We start from the raw sequence: 20020 nt of genomic DNA, 5'->3' as shown, positions 1-20020 counted from the left end.
CTCCACACCACATCTCCACACCGCACCTCCACACCACATCTCCACACCACATCTCCACATCACATCTCCAGATCACATCTCCACACCACATCTCCAGATCACATCTCCACACCACATCTCCACACCACATCTCCACACCACATCTCCACATCACATCTCCACACCACATCTCCACATCACATCTCCACACCACATCTCCACACCGCATCTCCACATCACATCTCCACACCACATCTCCACACCACATCTCCACACCACATCTCCACACCACATCTCCACATCACATCTCCAGATCACATCTCCACATCACATCTCCACACCACATCTCCAGATCACATCTCCAGATCACATCTCCACACCGCATCTCCACATCACATCTCCACACCACATCTCCACACCACATCTCCACACCACATCTCCACATCACATCTCCACACCGCATCTCCACACCACATCTCCAGATCACATCTCCACATCACATCTCCAGATCACATCTCCACACCACATCTCCACACCACATCTCCACACCACATCTCCACACCACATCTCCAGATCACATCTCCACACCACATCTCCACACCGCATCTCCACACCACATCTCCACACCACATCTCCACACCACATCTCCACACCACATCTCCACACCACATCTCCACATCGCATCTCCACACCGCATCTCCACACCAGCTGCATGTTCAGTACCATAGCCACCTCCAAACCACACCACCACCACCACCACCACCGTGCTGTCCTGGTGTGCAGGCATTCTTTGGAGGACTGCTGTGAGTCTGGATGGCACAGGATTCCTTTAGAGTTTCCTACTTGCCTCATCAGAGAGTAGGAGAGTAGGCCTCTCTTCCTTCCCTTTCCTCTCCTCCCTCCCTTTCCTGTCTTCCTTCCATCTTGCCAGTTACCTTCATTGTGTGGCGGAGGCTGATAAGTCATCTCTGTGCCCCATGCTTGCACAGCTCCTATTGCTAAAGGTGATCATGAGAAAATTGCCTGAATCATAGTGAGGGTAAACAAATATATACCTATTAAACTTGTGTTGCCCGAGAGTGTCCTAGAGATTCAAGGCCTAAGGCCGCCTCTTGTAATTTTTAAGTGTGTGTATGTGTGGGGGGGTAGGGGACACGCACATACCATCATTGGAGCTTGAATTCAGGGCCTCATGTTGTCAGCATTGGTTTGTTTTGTCTTGTTTTGTTTTTTTCCTCAAGGCTGGCACTTGATTTCTATGATTTCTTAGTGCTTGCGCTGCACCTCTGGTTCTGGCTCTTTATGGGTAATTGGAGTTAAGGGTCTTATGGAGCTGTCCATCCTGCCTCCTTCAAACCTCAGTCCTAGATGCCAGCCTCCAGGCGACACCTGGCTTTACGGTTTTGCTGTTTTTCTTTTTTTTTTTTTTTCCCCAGTCCTGGGCTTGAGCTCAGGGCCTGAGCACTGTCCTTGGGCTTTCTCAAGGCTGGAGCTCCACCACTTGAGCCTCAGCACCACTTCCAGCTTTTTCTGAGTATGTGGTGCTGAGGAATGGAACCCGGGCGCCATGCAAGCGCTGTAGCACTAGGCTCCCACCTGGCTTCCTTGTCAGTACTTTGCCTGCCTCCCAGGGTGTTGTTGCTCTCCTTTTGTAGACTTGCTGCTGAGTTAGTCAGGGATATCTCCGTGTGGTTAGTGAACACCTTTGACTTTTAAGCTGACGTGCCTTTTCAATTGGCAGTATTTTACAACTCCACTTCGGTAGTGACACAAATGCTCTTCCTCGTCCTCACTCTTATCTAATAATAGTGTTTAGGTTCAGAATATGTTTTCCTCATTTTAAAACATGTTGCCTTCCCCCCCGTACAAATTCCTGTCTTGGAAAAGTTAAAAAAAAATCTCTCAATAGTTTCTTAGCAGTAGTATGAATGGTGAAAGCCAATGTGAGATGTTCCCCTTTGCGTGCTCGCCTCTGTGCGCGCGCGCCGTCCCCAGTGGAAGGCTGAGGTCTCCCTGTCCGCGGTGCCTGGCTCTCCCCAGACGCCGTGCCGCCTCCCGTCCTCTCTGTACCTCCTCAGTCTGCAGTGCCCCCGAGGCCACCTGTGTCCCTTCCTGCATCCCTGCTGCCCTCGTGGCCTTGGCCTTCCATCCTCTGGCTCACCCAGGACTGCTTTCCCTTCTTCCTTCCCGCCTTGCCCCGGGCTGTGGCCAGCCCTCGGCCATGGAGCTGCCTTCCGTCCGGTCAGACCTTCCCGTCCTGGGTCTCCTTTCCTGCTCAGATTAGGATGGAAAGGCTCTGCCCGGCCTGGCTTTTCTCCTCCACGGCTGGCACAGGGCTGGTCGCCCAGGGCCTTCCTGCCACGGTGTGCGGGTGACCGCCGAGGGCCGGGCGGGAAGGCCGTTCCGAGGGCTCCGCGTCCCCTGGAGGAGCCGTGGGGCTCCTCCGGCCCGGGGGTGGAGGAGCGGGGCCCGGGCCGGGCGGCGGGCGGCGGGCGGCGCGCAGGGCGGGGCGGCGGGCGGAGCGCAGGGCGGGGCGGCGGGCGGCGGGCGGAGCGCAGGGCGGGGCGGCGGGCGCGCTCCACCGCTACACGGGCCGCGCAGGACGCGGCGGCTCCGCGGTCTTCCTCGGTGCCCCTGGCGCTGCCGCGCACCTCATCACCGGCCAGCGAGTCCCGGGCCCGGCCGGCCCCGGAGCCCCCCGACCCCGACCCCGGAGCCCCCCTATCCCCATCCCCGACCCCGACTGCGGAGCCCCCCGACCCCGGAGCCCCGCCAACCCCCGACCCCGACCGCGGAGCCCCCCGACCCCGGAGCCCCCGACCCCGACCCCGGAGGCCCCCCAACCCCCGACCCTGACCGCGGAGCCCCCGACCCCGACCCCGGAGCCCCCGACCCTGGAGCCCCCCCAATCCCCGACCCCGACCGCGGAGTCCCCCGACCCCGGAGTCCCCCGACCCCGGAGCCCCCGACCCCGACCCCGGAGCCCCCGACCCGGAGCCCCCCAACCCCGACCCCGGAGCCCCCCGACCCCGGAGCCCCCGACGCCGACCCCGGAGCCCCCCCAACCCCCGACCCTGACCGCGGAGTTCCCGACCCCGGAGCCCCCGACCCCGACCGCGGAGCCCCCCCAACCCCCGACCCCGACCGCGGAGCCCCCGGACCCCGGAGCCCCCGACCCCGGAGTCCCCCCCACCCCCGACCCCGACCCCGGAGCCCCTGACCCCCCGACCCCGACCGCGGAGCCCCCAGACCCCGGAGCCCCCACTCCCGACCTCGGAGCCCCGACCCCGGAGCCCCCACCCCCGACCTCGGAGCCCCGACCCTGGAGCCCCCCCACCCCCGACCCCGACCCCGGAGCCCCCGACCCCCGCCGGCCCCCGCCCCGGCTCCGCAGGCTCCGCAGGCTCGGCGCAGCCCCAGCGCTCAGCCCAGCGGGCCTCCCCTGCGGGAGGCCCCGGAGCGTCGCGCCGGGAGCGGCCCGGGCAGGCCCGGCCACCAGGGGTCAGCAGAGCCCGGCGGGAGGGCGCGGGCCAGGCTCGCCCGCGCGCGGGGCGGAATAAACCCGTCCGCCCAGCCGGCCGGAAGAGCACGCGCCCGCGATCGCTGTTAGGGGCGGGGGTCCCGGGGGTCTCGGGGGTCCCGGGGCCGTGCGCCGCGGTCGCGGGCTCCGGGCTGCGCCGTGGGGCCCGGGTGCTGCGGCCGCCCCGACCCGGCGCGGCTTGGGGCTCAGCGGCCGCGCCCCGCCGCGGTGCGCGCGGTGGGCCCGGGGACAGCCAACCGGGCGCGGGCCGGTCTCGCGGCTCGGTGGCCTGGGGGGAGCGGGGAGGACCGGGCGGAGGGGCGGGGGCGGGGCGGCGGGGGCGGGGCGGGGCTCCGGGTCGCCCCGCCCGCGCCGCGCTGCGCTCCGGCGTCTCGCAGTCTGCGACCGCCAGGCGAAGGCGAGCGGAGTCTCCGGCTCGCACCTCGGACCCGAGACCCGGGCACCCGGCGGGTACGGAGGGGCCGGCGCCCGCGGAGCGGCGGGGCGGGGCGGGGCGGGGCGGGGCGGCGTCGGTGCCGGCCACCCGGAACTGGAGCAGCGCGGCGGCGGCGGCTGCGCCCGCAGACTGCGGAACTGGACGGGAGGCGCGGAGGTGTGGGGCGAGGCCGCGGCGCGGGCCGGGGCCGGGAACTGGGCCGAGGCGGCGGGCGCGCGGCCGCGGGCTCGGGGGGCGGAGGCGCGGAGCCCACGTTGAGCCCCCGGCGCCCCGTCCCCGGCGAGACGCAGCCGGATTCCCGGCCGGGCTCGGCGGGCGGGGGCCGCGCTCCCACCCGCGCCGCTGCGGCAGCCGCGGCTATTTATAGGCCCGCGCTGCGGAGCGCGGGCGGGGGGCGCGGGGCGCGGGCCGCTCCGCCGGCCGAGGGCGTCTCCCCAGGGCAGACGAGGGCTCCCCGCGCTCCCCGCAGGAGGCCATGTCCGCCGAGGACGCGGAGGCGAGGCCAGCGGCGGACAGCGGCTCTAATGGCAGCAGCGGCTCGCCCAGCCCCGGGGACACGCTGCCCTGGAACCTGGGGAAGACGCAGCGGAGCCGGCGCGGCGGAGGCGGCGCCGGAGGGAACGGAAGGGTCCTGGACCCCGCGGAGCGGGCTGTCATCCGCATCGCAGGTAGGGGTGAGGCTCCGCCCGGACACGGTCGGGGGCCCCGCCGCCTGGCGGGCAGGTGCGGGCCGTGCGGGGGCCGGAGGCTCCGCTCCGGGCGAGCGCGGCCCGCTGCGCCGCCTGCCGGCCCCCACGCGCGGCGCGGCGGACGCTGGACAGGGCCTCGCGGCAGCCCCGCCCCACCCCACCGCCAGGGTCCCGGCCAGCGTGGTGATTCACCAGGCCGCGGGGGGGGGGGCGGGGGGCGTGGGGCGACGCGGGGGCCCTCGCCCAGCCAGAGCCTCGGCCTCTCCCAGCCCCGTCCCTGCTGTGCCTTGGGGTGGGCAAGGTGGGCAGAGGCTGCCAGGCGCGCTGGAGGGAGGGTGGAGCGAGGCCCGTGCCGTCGAGGAGGCGGCGGTGCGGCGTGCGGGAGCCTGGCTGGCAGGGGACAGCTGGAAGGAGGCGCTCCGGTGCCTTGGAGCACTGCGCACACGCAGGGGACCCGCGCGTCGTGGGGATCGCACAGAGCAGGCCCGCGTGCCTCGGAACCGGCAGTGCCCGTCCCTGGCCTCCGGGCCCTCCGAGCGGGTACCAGAGGTTGTGCGGAGCTGGAGGCTGGCGGGCGCCGTCCACGGAGGACGGGGTTGGCGGCTGGCGAAGGGGTTTTCCAGGGTGAGGGGCCCAGCGTTTCAGCTGTGTGAGTGCGCGTGCGCGCGCCAACACTGGGGCTTGAACTCGGGGCCCGGCGCTGCCCTGGAGCGTTTGAGCTCCGGGCTAGCGCACTGCCCCCGGGGCCCCAGCGCGGCGGGCTGTGGACTGTGGTCCTCCGATCTCCGCGTCCTGGGGCGCCGGGATGGCGGGTGAGCCACCGCACCCCGCGGGGGGCGCTTTCCCTGGGTCCGGTACTGCACCGGACGGAGCCAGGGTCCGGAGGGGAGGACCGGGAGATGGGAGGGGCGACCAGGTAAGGTCTCGGGGCGGCTGGGCTGGCCCGGCTGCCTGGGTTCTGGCGGCCCCGCCCCGCCCCGCCCCGCCTGCCCGGGGCATCCTGGGTGCGGGGCGGGGCGTGCCGGGGGCGTGGCTCGGCGGGGGCGGGGCGTGTGGGGCGTGGCGCGGCGGGGGGCGGGGCGTGCCGGGGGCGGGGCGGGGGCGGCCTCTTTAAGCGGGGCGCGCGGGGCCGGGAGGGCAGAGCGGCTCCGGCCTCGGCCCCTCTTCCCGCGCGCCCCGCGCCCGCCCGCCCGCCCGCCCGCCGGCATGGCCGCTTGGCAGGTGACCTGTCCGCCGCCCGACGAGCAGGACTTCATCCAGGCCTACGAGGAGGTGCGGGAGAAATACAAAGGTAGGCGCCGCGGCCCGGCGCCCGCACACAGCGCCGTCCGTCGCCTGCCGGCCCCGCCGCCCCCGTCCCCGTTCCCCCCCCCCCCGACCCTCCTCCCAGCCGCCCGCGCCGCTCTCGGCCGGCGCTCGCGGACTCCTCGCGTCCATGACCGTAATAGGACATGGCGAGCGCGCGGGCGGCGGGCGGCGGCGGGCTCCGCGTCCCTCGTCTGCGCCCCTCCCTCCCCTCCGCGTCCCTCGTCTGCGCCCCTCCCTCCCGTCTGGGGGTCCCTCGTCTGCGCCCCTCCCTCCCCTCCGCGGTCCCTCGTCTGCGCCCCTCCCTCCCCTCCGCGGTCCCTCGTCTGCGCCCCTCCCTCCCCTCCGCGGTCCCTCGTCTGCGCCCCTCCCTCCCCTCCGCGTCCCTCGTCTGCGCCCCTCCCTCCCGTCTGGGGGTCCCTCGTCTGCGCCCCTCCCTCCCCTCCGGGGGTCCCTCGTCTGCGCCCCTCCCTCCCCTCCCCGGGGCGCCGGTAGTGGTGGCATAGCTGCGGCCTTTCCTCACCTCCCCAATGTGTCCAAGGACCCTATTGCGCCCTGCCCTGCCTCGCCCTGCGCCTCACTTCCCGGACCCCCCGGGCTTGCCGGGTCCTCATCATCCCTGGAAGCCCCTGGCCTGGCTCTGGGCATCCTGGGGCTCCCAGCAGGCCCAGGCCCCGCCACTGGCAGGGCTGAGGTGGGGCTCTCGGCCTGTTCCAGCCCCACGGGGCAGCTTTTACTGGTCCCCTAGTGCAGCTCGGAGAGAGAGGTTCGGCCAGCTCTTTGCCTGGAGTTCCTCCTCCCCCCCCCCCCCCCCCCCCCGTCCCCTTCCCCGTCCCTCCCCCCCTCCGTGCGGCTTCCACCCCGCACCTCCCCAGGCAGCTTTCCAAGAAAGTGCTGTGCAGCCTGGATGGGCGCCCTGCGCCTCTGGCCTGCCGGGCCTGGCTCTGTGCAGCGAGTTCCTCGTGCATGTCCTCGACATTCCTGGGACCATGGATTTCAGGCTTGACCGCTGCTTCCCTTGGGGGCCTTGGCAGGGGCCACCACCTGGGTACTGCAAGCAAGGAAGCGGCCATAGCCCTCCTGACAAACCCCAAGACGGCCTTTATGACCTGGCTCTCCTGCTGGGACTGGGGTGCACACAGATTCCAGCCTCGCACCTCTCAGTCCAGGGTTGGCCGGGTTGCTGGACTCATGCAGTGTAGGGCCTCTCCCACAGCTTCCTCATGCGGCCTCAAGTGGGGGTTCCTGCTCACCAGGCGGGCAGGCACCCCCGGCTGGCTTGATCCATGGCTGTCTCTGGGCTTGGCCTGGAGGCCAAGAGGGCGCTGGAGGACTCTTGCCCGCTTCTGTCCTGGGTGCTGGTGTTTGCCTGAAGTAGAATAGTCATGTGATGATGCAGCTGCCCGTGTGCTTGTGTCTCATGCCGCCCAAGAGAGCTCGAATTGCCAGGCAGAGCAGCGCGAGCGCTGGGTGTGCTGCAGGAGGGCGCCTGGGGCATGCCGGTGCCCAGGGCCTCCTTGGCTCTGGCCTCAGGCACGTGACGGAAGAGGTCAGGAATTGTCCGGCAATGGCCAGAGGTGCCCCGTCCATCCTGCTTGTCTTCCAGACCCCATGCCAGTGGGCCTGTAGGCTGCAGGAGCCCCAGGCCCTGTTCTCCTGGAGTGGAGGGTGGACTATGTGAGGAAGGCAGCAGGCTCGGTGCCTGGTGCCAGCCGGTGGGGACCTGGGCGGCTGGGCCCTCAGCTGTCCCTGTGGCGGGGGGGAGGAGGCCCACTGGCCCCTGGTGACCTCAGAAAGGCTGTGGCTTCCATGCCTGGGCCCCTCCTCACTTTGGCACTTGTCCCCACCCCCTGGTGGAGACACAAACTTTTCTGACTCTCAGCCCGCTGACCTTCACCCCCTCCCAGCTGCCCAGGCCTGCTGGACATGTCCTTCCAGGCCTCGCCCTGGAAATCCCCCTGTCCCTGAAGGGTGCTGCTCCTCCTCCTTTGAGAGCCTTCTCTCCCCTGAAGGGTGCTGCTCCTCCTCTGACTCCTGGAGAGTCCACCTGGCTGGGCTTCAGCCCTCCTGTCCACCCTCCTCCTTTGGTCCTGTGGTGGGGCCCTGGCCGCTCAGCCTCAGGTGCCTTCTGGAGGGCTCCCTCGCTTCAGGGCACTGTAGCTGAGGAGGGTCTTCAGACTGGCCAGGCTGCAGAGGGAGCTGGTGGTGTGGTGGACAGAGGTGGGGGTCTCAGGAAGCCAGGGCAGCAGTGCTGGTGTCTGGCCTGGCCGCTGGCTCTTGCAGGGCGAGGCACGGGGCCCCAGGAGGACTGGCTCTCCTGTCAGGGCGCAAACCAGCTGTGGGCATAGGCGGTGTGCACCACAGGGGGGCTGGTGATGGGACTACCAAGAGGGAGCAGGGCTGGCGGGTCGGGCACTACCCTGGGACCTGCCCTGGCATGGAGAAGGGGCTGGAAGGGGCTGGGAGCTGTCAGGAAGCCCTGGCTGGGCCCCCCCTTCTCATGCCGGACAGGTCCAGGGAGGAGCAGCAGCCTGCCATCTGCTTTGACCAGAGCCTAGCGGGCAGGGTGGACGCTGCAGCTCCCGAGAAGGCTTGGGGTGCGTTTACCGTAAAAGAGACGTCAAAAAGTATTTAAAGAAAAGAGGCACAAAGTTGGGTGCTGGCAGCTCATACCCGTGCCCGCTGGCTGCTGGAGACAGAGATCTGCAGTTAGAAGCCAGCCCAGGAGGGGAAGTCTTACCTCTAATAAAGCGCCCTGTGACTCAGGGGTAGAGTGCTAGGCGCCCAGGCGTTGGGTTCAAGCCCAGGACTGTGGGTGCAGGGCGGGAGGGTGTTACGAGTCTCATCACTGCCCCAATCGCGGTGTGGGGCGGTGTGGGGCTGGAGCCCCCGTGCAGCCAGCCTGCAGCGCATGCAGCACACGCTTGATGTACAACCACAGTCAGTTCCAAAACACGGCTGCTACCAAGTCCTGGCACCACCAAATGTCAGTTTTTAGAGATCGGCCTGGGTCGGACATTTCATAGAGGCGGGCGCGTGCCTCTGCGCCTTCCTGCCGCCCAGAGCAGTGCTGGACAGGCCGGTCAGCGCGCAGGGATGGGTGTCCCTTCTCAAACAGCGGCGCACCGGGTCTGCTTTTTACCGATGGGCCCTTGAGTTGTTTGTGCCTTTGCGTTATTGCAGATGGTGACCCACACTTTTTGTGGATGTATAGCTATTTCTCGTGCTGGGTTGGGTGGTAATTCTATATTTAACCGAGCAGAGAACAGCCAGATTGTTTTCCAGCCTGGCGGGTAAGCCTTCCACGCTCCCGGCACTGGCGTCTGAGGTTTCACAGCCCTGCTGGCCCTGGCTGACATTGACAGCCTCACGTCAGTGTGTGTGGTGCCCAGACGGGCTGGGTCGTCATTGGTCCTCTGCCTGCACTGTCACTGCAGCCCAGTGCCCGCCATCTAGATGAGAACACATACATGTCCCATCATGCTCAGCTTCTTGATCAAGATGGGGTCTTGATAACGCTTTCTCTGGGCCAGCCCCAGGGCAAGAGCCTCTTGGTCACTGTCTCCCCAGTTGCTGGGACTTTAGAAACAAGCAAGGAAAGAGTGTGGGGGGGGAGGACTCACCTCCACTTAGGGACTCTCGCCTGGTTCTTATGTCATTATTACCATGATTATTTTGGTCAGTTTTGGGGTTTGAGCTCAGGGCCTAGGTGCTGTCCTGGAGCTTTTTATGCTCAAGGCCAGCATTCTGCCATGGTGAGCCACAGTGCCACTTGGGTTTTCTGGAGGTTCATTGGAGACGAGAATCTCATGGACTTTAGTGCCGGGCTGGCTTTGAGCTGTGTTCCTCAGATCTCAGCCTTCCGAGTAGCTAGGATGACACACATGAGCCACTGGCACCAGCATCTGTCGGTGTCTAAATTGAGCTTTTAAAGAAAAATGATGGAGTAGTGTCTCTCTGTATATTTGTATGGAAGTCCCTTACCAGATACATAATTAATTAGCATGGGTTACTTCCCCTCCTCCCTCTTCTCTCTCGTCTTCCTTTCGGAATGAGCCCTGAGCCTTAGACATGCATTTAACCTTCTTGGTGGTATTCCTTGAGCACATAAGTTTTTTTTTTTTTTTTTTCCCTCCACAGGCCTGGAACCTTACCACTTGAGCCACAGCACCCACTCTGGCTTTTTTCTTTCCTTTTCTTTTTTTCTTCCAGCCCTGGACTTGGGCTCAGGGCCTGAGGGCTTTCTCAAGGCTAGAGCTCTACCACTTGAGCCACAGCACCACTTCTGGCTTTTTTGAATGTATGTGGTACTGAGGAATTGAACCCGGGTCTTTGTGCATGCTAGGCAAGCACTCTACCACTAGGCCACACTCCTGGCCCTTTTCTTTTCTTTTTTTTTTTTTTTTTTTTGTGGGTCATGGGGCTTGAACTCGGCCTGGCAATGTCCCTGAGCTCTTCAGCTCAAGGCTACCCGCCTACACCTGGGCCTGGCATTGTCCCTGAACCCTTGAGCCAAGCCCCACTCTCTGTTTTCTAGAGGTAATTGGAGATGAGTCTCAGGTCCTTTTGTGCCGGGACTGGCTTTGAACCTTGATCCACAGGCCTCAGTCTCCTGAGTAGCTGGGATTACGGGAATCAGCCACCATGCCCAGCCACTTTATGTATATGGCACTGAGGAATGGAACCCTGGTCTTTGTCTGTGCTAGGCAAGCACGCTACCTCTAGGCCAAACTCCTAGCTCAAGCACGTATGTTTTTTTGTTTTTTTTTTTTTTTTGCCAGTCCTGGGCTTGAGCTCAGGGCCTGAGCACTGTCCTTGGACTTTCTCAAGGCTAGAGCTCTACCACTTGAGCCTCAGCACCACTTCCGGCTTTTTTCTATGTATGTGGTACCGAGGAATCGAACCCGGGTCTTCATGCATGCTAGGCAAGCACTTTAACCACTAGGCCACACTCCCGGCCCCAAGCACGTATGTTTTAATCACGAGTCTAGTTTCTCTTTTTTTCATGGTTGTGTGTGCTTTCGATGTCATATCTGAGAAGTCATTGCCTAAAGCAAAATTGTGAATGTCAGTGTTCTCTTCTATAAGGGTTTTATAGTTTCAGGATCTGTTGTTGTTTGCAATGTGAGGACTCCGCCCAGGGTCTGGCAGGGGCCGGCCAGGTCTCCCTGGCTAGGCCCTGGCCAGCCCTGTGGACGGAGCTCTTAGGAGCTGGGTTGAGCTAGCGCTGTGTGGTAAGGTGGGCGCCCCGCTGTCTGCAGCTCACTTGTTGAGAAGTTTCTTCCTTCGTTTCCCGATGCCTGCTGCGTTTCATGGATCGCCACAGTTTAGTTGCTTGACTCCTTCAGGTGGACATTGAACTTACTATTTATAAAGGCTGTATTTCTAGATTGCTCTCCAGTGCACATGAGCCCAGCAGACTGGAGGCAAACTGCATTCGCTCTTTTGCCCATCTGGTTGATAAAAACCAAATTCCAATATGAGCCAAGTGTCGGTGGCTCACACCTGTCATCTGAGATCTAAGGATCATGGCTCAAAGCCAGCCGGGCAGAAGAGTCTGTGAGACTCATCTCCAGTGAACTGCCCCAAAAAGTCAGAAGTGGTGCCGTGACTCAGGTGGTAGAACGCTATCCTTGAGTGAAAAACTTCAGCTGAGGGACAGTTCCCAGACCCTGAGTTCAAGCCTCAGGGTATTGGCCTGTCCACACACACACACATATCTCTAATTTGACTTGATATGTATTCTTTTTAATGTAAGGTTTTTTTTTTTTTTTTTTTTTTTTTTTTCCAGTCCTGGCTTGGGCTCAGGGCCTGAGCACTGTCTTGGACTTTCTCAAGGCTAGAGCTCCACCACTTGAGCCTCAGCACCACTTCTGGCTTTTTTCTATGTATGTGGTACAGAAGAATTGAACCCAGGTCTTTGTGCATGTTAGGCAAGCACTCTACCACTAGGCCCCACTCCCCACTGCCTGTGAGACTCTTACCTCCAGTTTTATACACACACACACACACACACACACACGCATAGAAGTAAAGCTGTAGCCTTGAGCAAAAACAGTGCTGGGACAGTTCCAGGCCCCAGGACCAGCATGGAAGAAGTGAAAAAATTCCTTTTGCTTCCTGTACTTTAAGATGACAAACAAGAAGCAAAACCATACCGTGCTGAGCTGTCTTACCAGCTAAATATGTGCACACATCGTGCACGGGTTCTGCAGTTCAGCCCACCGTTGTCTCCATGTGACAAGGACCCCTTTCTTCCAGTATCCCAGTGCACACGCACAGCATGTGCGTGCGTGCATGCGTGCGTGCGTGCATGTATGTGTGTGTGTGTGTGTGTGCACACGTGTAACGGGGCTTGACCTTAGGGCCTCGAGTTCTAGTTTGGTTTTTTTTCCTTTACTTTAGGCTGGTGCTCTACCACTTGAGCCACATCACCACTTTTGGCTTTTTACTAGCGAACTGGAGATAAGAGTCTCCTGCATGGGCTTTCCTGCCTGGGCTGGCTCAATGGCCTTGCTCAGGTCTCAGCCTCCTGAACAGCTAGGATTTCAGGCCTGAGCCGCTGCACCAGGCCTCATTTCCTTCTAAGGTCTTACCGGCTGACACTTTTTTTTTTTGCTGGTTGTGGGATTTGAACAATGGGCCTGGGTGCTCTTTGGCTCAAGGCTATTTCCCGACCCCTGGAGCCACAGCACCACTTCTGTTTTTTTGGTGGTTCATTGGAGATAATAGTCTCACAGACATTAGTGCCTGACTGGCTTTGAACCGGAGTCCTCCGATCTCAGCCTCCTGAGTAGCTAGGATGACAGGCGTGAGCCACTGGCCCAAGGCCTCATTTCCTTCTAAGGTCTTCCTAGAAAACATTTTTTGCCTCCACATTTATTTTCCTTCTCTCCCCTTTCTTCTGCCACTGGGTCTCTACAGTCATACTGGTCCTGGCTGGAGAAGTTTCTAGCTCTGCCCAAGAGCTGGCATTATAGTTTGCATTGTCAACACACCTGGCTTTCACCCAGTCAACCTTAACCTTTTTCTGTCACATGCCTTAAAATGGTCTAGTTTTAGTGTGGAAAACAAAACAAAACAAAACTGGCTAGGGCCAGGAGTTTGGTAGAGTGCTTGCCTAGCATGCACGAAGACCTGGGTTTGATTCCTCGGTACCACATACAAAGGAAAAAGCCAGAAGTGGTGCTGAGGCTCAAGTGGTAGAGCTCTAGCCTTGAGAAAGTCCAAGGACGGTGCTCAGGCCCTGAGCTCGAGCCCAGGACTGGCAAAAAATAAAAATTATCTCTGCCCGTTTCTCAATTTCAAAGCTATGTCTTCATTTTTAGCTATTTGTCACGGTGACATCCCCCTCCCCCCAAATCTGGCCGTTTCCTGTGGTTGCCATAACAAATGACCAGAAACATGGCTGTCGAAACCAGCAGGTGTCAATTCTGTTGTGGATGTGGGCCAGAGGTGCAGAGTCCGGGCAGGCCGGCCTCGCAGGCTACCCAGGCCTCCCTGGGCTGCTTCGGCCAGGTCCTGCCTTTGTTTCCCCTTCTGCCTCTCACATCCAGACATGTTCTTAAGTGTGAGTAACAGTGATAGAGTGTGTTTCTTTGTGTGTCACTTAGTTCATTTCCTCACTTAGTTTATTCCCTAGGGCTGTAACAAGATGTTTGAGGGTGGATACTGTTATCAAGAAAGGAGGCTTAGGCGGCACAGTTACATTATATGTTCTGAGACTGATTGCCTAGGTTACAGTTCAAGGCCAGCTCCTCCTATACATGCAACATGAAAGCGCCCCCCCCCCCACTCCTCCCCATCCTCCCAGCCGCCCAGGAGGTGGAGCACCAGTGGAGGCAAGGTCAAAGCCAGAGCCAGCCTGGAAGGAATGTAACCAAGAGAAAGCTGGAAGTGGAGCTGTGGCTCAAGTGGTGGAACACCGTCGTTGAGCAAAAAAGCCTTGGGCCAGCGCCCAATCCCTGAGTTCAAGCCCTAGGACAGGCACAAAGGAATAAATAACCTCCAAAACCAAACAGTGACAGCAAGGACCCAGTGCCAGCTGACCACAGTGGCACCCAGACCTCAGCCCTGGTTACCTGGGGGGGGGGGATAGTGATCTCTGGAGGTGAGGGGGGGAAGCCCGCCTGAGCAGAAACGCCATGAAGCTTTGTTTTTTGTTTTTGTCAGCCATGGGCTTGAACTCTGGGCCTGGGCATGTCCCTGAGTGCTTCAGCTCAAGGCTAGACCTCCACCACTCTGAGGCACAGGCCACTTCCAGTTTTCTGGTGATAAAAGTTCAGAGTCTGATGGGCTTTCCTGCCTGGGCTGGTTTTGAACCGCAATCCTCAGATCTCAGCTTCTCCTTCAGATCTCTAATCCTGAGAAGCTGCGATTACGGTATCAGCCACCAGCACTGTGCTGAGACAGTGTCTTAAGACAGGGAGGGAGGGAGGGAGGGAGGAGGGGAGGGGAGGGGAGGCCAGGCCTGGAGGCTGGAATCCCTTCTCTGGTGCTCATCTGGCTGCCCTCTAGTGAGGGCTTGTGGGCCCCACACAGTTTGTTGGTGGCACCATGGTGTGGTCTTTCTGAGGGGAGTGTGTGAAAGCCAGTGGAGAGCAACCCCGCCTGGAAGCCAAGCTGTCGGGGGCTGGACTGGCGGGCCTCCCAGCCTCAGTCTATCCCACTTAGTCACCTCTCTGAAGACCCCTGTAACCCCCTGTGCACCGAGAACCCCAAGGAAGCTCAGCCAGGGATGGTGAGGTTGCTGCTGCTGGTGTGGGGTTTGAACTCAGAGCTTCACGCTTGCTCACTCAGCAGATATGCTACCACTTGAGCCATGACGTCAGTCCAGCTTTTTGTTGGCGATCCAGGAGATGGAGACATGGCCAGGATTTCAGGCATGGCAGGGTCTTTTGGTGTAACCCGTGCTGGCCTTGAATTTAGGATGCGTCTGCCACAGCCTCCTGAGGGCCAGGATCGTGGCTGGGCACCACCACGGGGGGGCGGGGGGTGTCGTGGGACTTGAACTCTGGGCCTGGGTGCTGTCCCTAAGCTCCTCTGCTCAAGGCTACCACCCTACCCCTTGAGCTTCCTGTTTTCTAGAGGTTTCTTTAGTGCCTGGGCTGGCTTTGAACCTTGATCCTCAGATCTCAGCCTCCTGAGATGACAGGCGTGAGCCACCACACCAGCTGTGGTTGCTGTTGTTCTTCTTCCTCCTCCTCCTCCTCCTCCTCCTCCTCCTCCTGATCCTGCTGGGGTTTAAGTTCAGAGACTCGCACTTGCTAGGCAAGCACTTCTCCACTTCAGTCACATTCTCACACCCTCTTGACATCAGTTCTTTTTTGAATAGGCTCTCGTGTTTTGACGCGTATAGCTGGGACCATGGATGGAGATGGGTTTCATTAACTTTCTGCTTGGGCTAGCCTTGGACCGAAGTCCTCCTCATCTCTCCTTTCTGAGCAGCTGGGTTATAGGTCTGTGCCACCGAGCTTGGTTCGGTGCTTTGTGTGGGAACTGCTGTGGTGGACGGCTTTGCAGTGGGATTATCATCATCCATGACTGTTGTCAGGAAGAATGTCTGGGTCAAAGCTTTTCAAAAGTGAAGCTACATTTATGCTAAGACACCCGGGGTTTTTTTGTTTTTGTTTTTTTTTCAATTGTTATATTGGCAAAAAAATCCAAAACCCTAGCCAGGTGCTAGTGGCTCATGCCTGTAATCCTAGCTATTCAGGAGGTTGAGATCTGCAGATCTCGGTTCAAAGCCTGCCCAGGCAGGCATATCTCTTACCTCCAATTAACCACCAAAAAGCCAGAGTGGTGGTGTAGCTCAAGTCGCAGGGACAGAGCCTAGGTGTATTAGGGGGAGGCGGGGTGGGGAGATCTTGCAAGCCACACATCTTCCCTTTTCAGTCGGTGAGGCTGTTTTGGTTGCTTGACGGCTGTTACTGGAGCTTGAGGGCTATGGTCCCTCCTGACCTGGCTTGGGGCAATGGTGTCTAGAGCTTGGGCCGCTGTGTTCTGAGTGGGGCTTTGTGCACTCAGACTTTCCAAGCTTGAAGTCCTGGCTGATTTTTACCCCCCTTTTGCTGGTACGGGAGTTTGAACTCAGCCTTGAACTTGCTTGCTGTGTTGAACCTCTGCTCCAGCCCTGGCTCTGGGCTGGTTATTTGGAGATAAGAGTCTCAAGGACTTTTTTCCCTGGGCTGGCTTCAAACCTTGATCCTCAGATCTCATGTCCTGAGTAGCTAGGATTAGTATGTGAACAGGGTTCTGACTGCTTTTGGTTTATCTTATTCTGGATATTTTATGTCTTGCACCGTGGTTAAAGGTGTTCCCTGTTGTATTTCCCTAACTGCTGTGCTGGCTCACACGTGCTGGCACATACCTGCGACCCCAGTCCCTGGGGGCCAGGCAAGAAGATCGAACTCCAGACCAGGTTGTGCTGCATAGTGAGAGACTGGCTATTTTTTAATTTTTGCCAGTCCTGGACCCTGAACTCAGGGCCTGGGCACTGTCCTTGGGCTTTCTCAAGGCTGGCACTCCACCACTTGAGCCACAGCACCACTTCCAGCCTTCTCTGTTACGTGGTACCAAGGAATCGGACCTGGGGCTTTGTGCGTGCTAGGCAAGCGCTCTACTGCTGGCCCCCACGCCTGGCCGGAGACTATTTTGAAAAGGACTACCAGGGTACCGTTTACTTGGAGACGGAACTAGGGTTATTTAGATGTAGGGTCATAAAAAGGAATTTGTAAGTGTAAGGATTCAGACAATCCTGTCTAATTCCCCACTTTATTGTTTCCTTCTTTTAGAACCTAGTATTGCCTGAAACCTACCCAAGCTCGGTGGGGAGGTGGGGGAGGTCCAGGGTGGAGGTCTGGGGAGAGGGGTTGGGGTGGAGGTGGGAGGGGCGGGTGGGAGGGGCGGGGTGGGCTGGGGGTCGGGGTGGAGGTCAGGTGGGGGGGTCGGGGCTGGGGGTGGAGGTTTGGGGGGGTCTGGGGTGGAGGTCCGGTGGGAGGGGTCGGGGTGGAGGTCGGGTGGGGGGTCGGGGCTGGGGGTGGAGGTCGGGTGGGGGGTCGGGGCTGGGGGTGGAGGTCTGGTGGGGGGGTCGGGGTGGAGGTCCGGTGGGGGGTTCGGGGTGGAGGTCCGGTGGGGGGTCGGGGCTGGGGGTGGAGGTCGGGGCTGGGGGTGGAGGTTTGGGGGGGTCGGGGTGGAGGTCGGGTGGGGGGATCGGGGTGGAGGTCCGGTGGGGGGGTCGGGGCTGGGGGTGGAGGTCGGGGCTGGGGGTGGAGGTTTGGGGGGGTCGGGGTGGAGGTCTGGTGGGGGGGTCGGGGTGGAGGTCGGGTGGGGGGTCGGGGCTGGGGGTGGAGGTTCGGTGGGGGGGTCGGGGCTGGGGGTGGAGGTCGGGGCTGGGGGTGGAGGTTTGGGGGGGGTCGGGGTGGAGGTCGGGTGGGGGGATCGGGGTGGAGGTCCGGTGGGGGGGTCGGGGCTGGGGGTGGAGGTCGGGTGGGGGGTCGGGGCTGGGGGTGGAGGTCGGGGCTGGGGGTGGAGGTTTGGGGGGGGTCGGGGTGGAGGTCCGGTGGGGGGGTCGGGGCTGGGGGTGGAGGTTTGGGGGGGTCTGGGGTGTCGGGGGTTGGGGTGTTCGGTGGCGGTCAGGAAGGAGGGGCTTCCAGTGCGGCATCGACCCACGGAGGCCCCGCCCCGGCCGCGCTCTGGGGAGGGGCGGGGCGGCGCGGGGCAGCGCAGCTGGGTGCGGCGCGGTGCGGTGCGGTGCTGTGCGGTGCGGTGCGGTGCGGCCTGGCCCTGTGCAGCCGCACCCGGTCCTCCCGAGCCCGCGCCCGCCCCGCAGAGCAGCATGGACCCCTCGAGAGCCATACAGCACGAGATCAGCTCCCTCAAAGGTGCGCCCCGCCGCCCCGCCGCCCCCCGGCCTCCGCAGAGCCCTGCGCCCCGCCGGCCTGCTGCCCTCCCCCCCCAGAGCAGGCAGAGCGGGGCGGGGCCGGCGGCCGCAGTCCGCCTCTCTCTGTGGGCCGCGTCTGTGGGGTCCCGGGTCAGATCCGTGTGTGGGGGTCAGGCCGGGTCTGTGGGGTCCCGGGTCAGATCCGTGTGTGGGGGCCAGGCCGGGTCTGTGGGGTCCCGGGTCAGATCCGTGTGGGGGTCAAGCCGGGTCTGTGGGGTCCCAGGTCAAATCTGTGTGGGGGGCTTGATCTATGGGGAGAGCTAGATCAGGTCCATTGCGGGGCTGGTTCTGGTCCATTTGGGGTGGGGCTAGGTCAGGCCAGGATTTCAGTGCCCGGCGCCTGGCAGGCTGGCCTCAGCAAGGCCATTCTGTGGCTCTTTGTCCTGGGTTGGGGAGCTGGCCTACCCCAAGGTTGCCCTGGAAACAAGCAGAGGCCCCCGTGGGGGTGGGGGGCCAGGGGGCCAGGGCTGCATGCCTTCCTCCCTGCTGAATGAACTTGGGCTCCCGGGCTCCTGGGCTGCCAGTGCCTGGGAGAGGCAGAGGGGGTTCTGAAGGGGCCCCATGTGCGCTAGTGCTTGTGTGTGTGTGTGTGTGTGTGTGTGTGTGTGTGTGTGTGTGTGTGTGTGGTGTGCACATGTGGATTCACACCCTGCTCTGGAGCCGGGCACTCCCACCCTCCTGCCTGGAGTTGGAGTGGGGTGGCAGGTTGGGGGGTGTTGGCCTCCTAGGAGATTGGAAAGGAGAAGTTTTAGGTCCAAGGACTCTGGGTCTTTGGGAGAGACGGGGGCGTTGGGGGGCCTGTAGATACTGTGGGTTGATTTGGTGGGGACTTAGAGATTTGAGAGGTGCCAGCAAGACGGCATGGCCCTCCAGGGCAGTGCGTGTGAGGGCTGAAGTGACTGCATGGTGGGGGGTGTGGGCACTGTCTACCAGTGGGGACTTCTCTGGGGCCGGGTCTGGCTCTGCCGTGAGGCCCCATGTCCCAGGCTGGCAGGGCCTGTGGGTGCTGCCCATTCTGGCCCTGCGGCCCCGCCCTGCCTTGCTCACCCTCATGGAGAAGTCAGCCTGCAGCTGGCCCCCTTCCTGCCTGGGCCGGGCTGGGGGCAGAGCAGGGGGCAGGGCTGGGGGCAGGGCAGGGGGAGCCTGCCCCATGGCCAGCCCATAGGCGGGAGGATTTCGGAACAGTTGGCTGAGTCTTCAGAGTTTCCACTGGCCACGCTGCCCGGGGCGGGGATCTGTGTGTGTGTGTGCCGGGTGTGCTGTTTGGAGACTGCTTTGGGCACCATGGAGACGCCTGTAAACCGTCCCACGCGCTGCTTTCTTGGCTGGCTGCCCGCCCTCTTCAGGACCCCCACCCCGCCCTATTTATAGTCAGTTCCTGGGTTTGCAGTGACTGGTGGGAATGGGTGTGTCCTCTGGGGGGAGCGCAGAGTCCAGCTGAACCCTGGGTGCTGGGGGCCCAGACTGTCCACAGCAAGCTTTCCACTCTGAGGGCCTGAGGATGGTGATGGGTATGGCTGGGCAGTTTCCAGCTCCATGAGGGGCCCTTTCTTCTCATTGGGTCCCCGAGGCTTTGCCATTGTCTGTGCCTGTGGCCACAGCTGAGTGCTGCCTGGGGTGGCAGGGACTCGCCCTGGATTCCTTGCGTCAGCTGGCTCCCGACAGCTGTCGTGGACGTGTGGGAGGGCAGAGGCATACCACCAGAGCCCCACCCTGTGCTCTGCCCTGCCTCCGGAATGCCCCAGCATGCCATGAAAGTGTTAAATGCGGAGGCCTGGCATTGGCGCCGTGTAAGCCCACCTGCCTGAGCCTGGCGCAGAAGCTGCCCCTGCAGCTGCCCTCCGACTGAGCTCGGCCTTCCACTGGAACCTTAGCTCCCCGAATTCTGAACGACCCGGCACCCCTTCTCTAGACCCCCGTTGACTACACCCCAGGCCAGCTTCCCGCGCTCTCTGCTCCCCATTTGCTGCCGTTTCCTGGGACTCTTGGGCCCTGTTCTTCTCCTTGCAGTCTATGGAAGCATTTTAGAAACAGATGTGATTTCTGTCACAGGAGCGTGGGGCCGGGGAGGGGAAGGAGAAGCGGTAGGGTGGCTTCTGCCTTGGGGTAGCCGCACTGTGCAGCAGCCC

The 20020-nt window shown here is 62.1% G+C and overlaps 1 protein-coding gene across 6 annotated transcripts in view; it reads left to right on the top strand.

Moving 5' to 3' along the window:
- Positions 1-4040: 4040 nt before the first annotated feature.
- The window catches only part of Plec (plectin), a 51232-nt gene continuing 35252 nt past the window's right edge, over positions 4041-20020 (top strand). For 5 of the 6 annotated variants that reach the window (XM_090339559.1, XM_090339552.1, XM_090339551.1 and 2 more), the window contains exons 1-2: positions 4041-4112; positions 4426-4624. In XM_090339559.1, the coding sequence (XP_090195685.1) occupies positions 4432-4624 (193 nt within the window). In that variant the 5' untranslated portion in view covers positions 4041-4112; positions 4426-4431. Of the gene's footprint in view, positions 4113-4425; positions 4625-5885; positions 5937-20020 lie in introns of those variants that run through there. The other variant, XM_090339558.1, reaches the window with a different exon arrangement.

This window comes from Megascapheus bottae, chromosome 9 (assembly GCF_031878675.1).
Source record: "Megascapheus bottae isolate mThoBot1 chromosome 9, mThoBot2.hap1, whole genome shotgun sequence".
NCBI lineage: Eukaryota > Metazoa > Chordata > Mammalia > Rodentia > Geomyidae > Megascapheus > Megascapheus bottae.
Note: the sequence above shows the minus strand (reverse complement) of the source record. Positions and strands in the feature narration are given on the sequence as shown.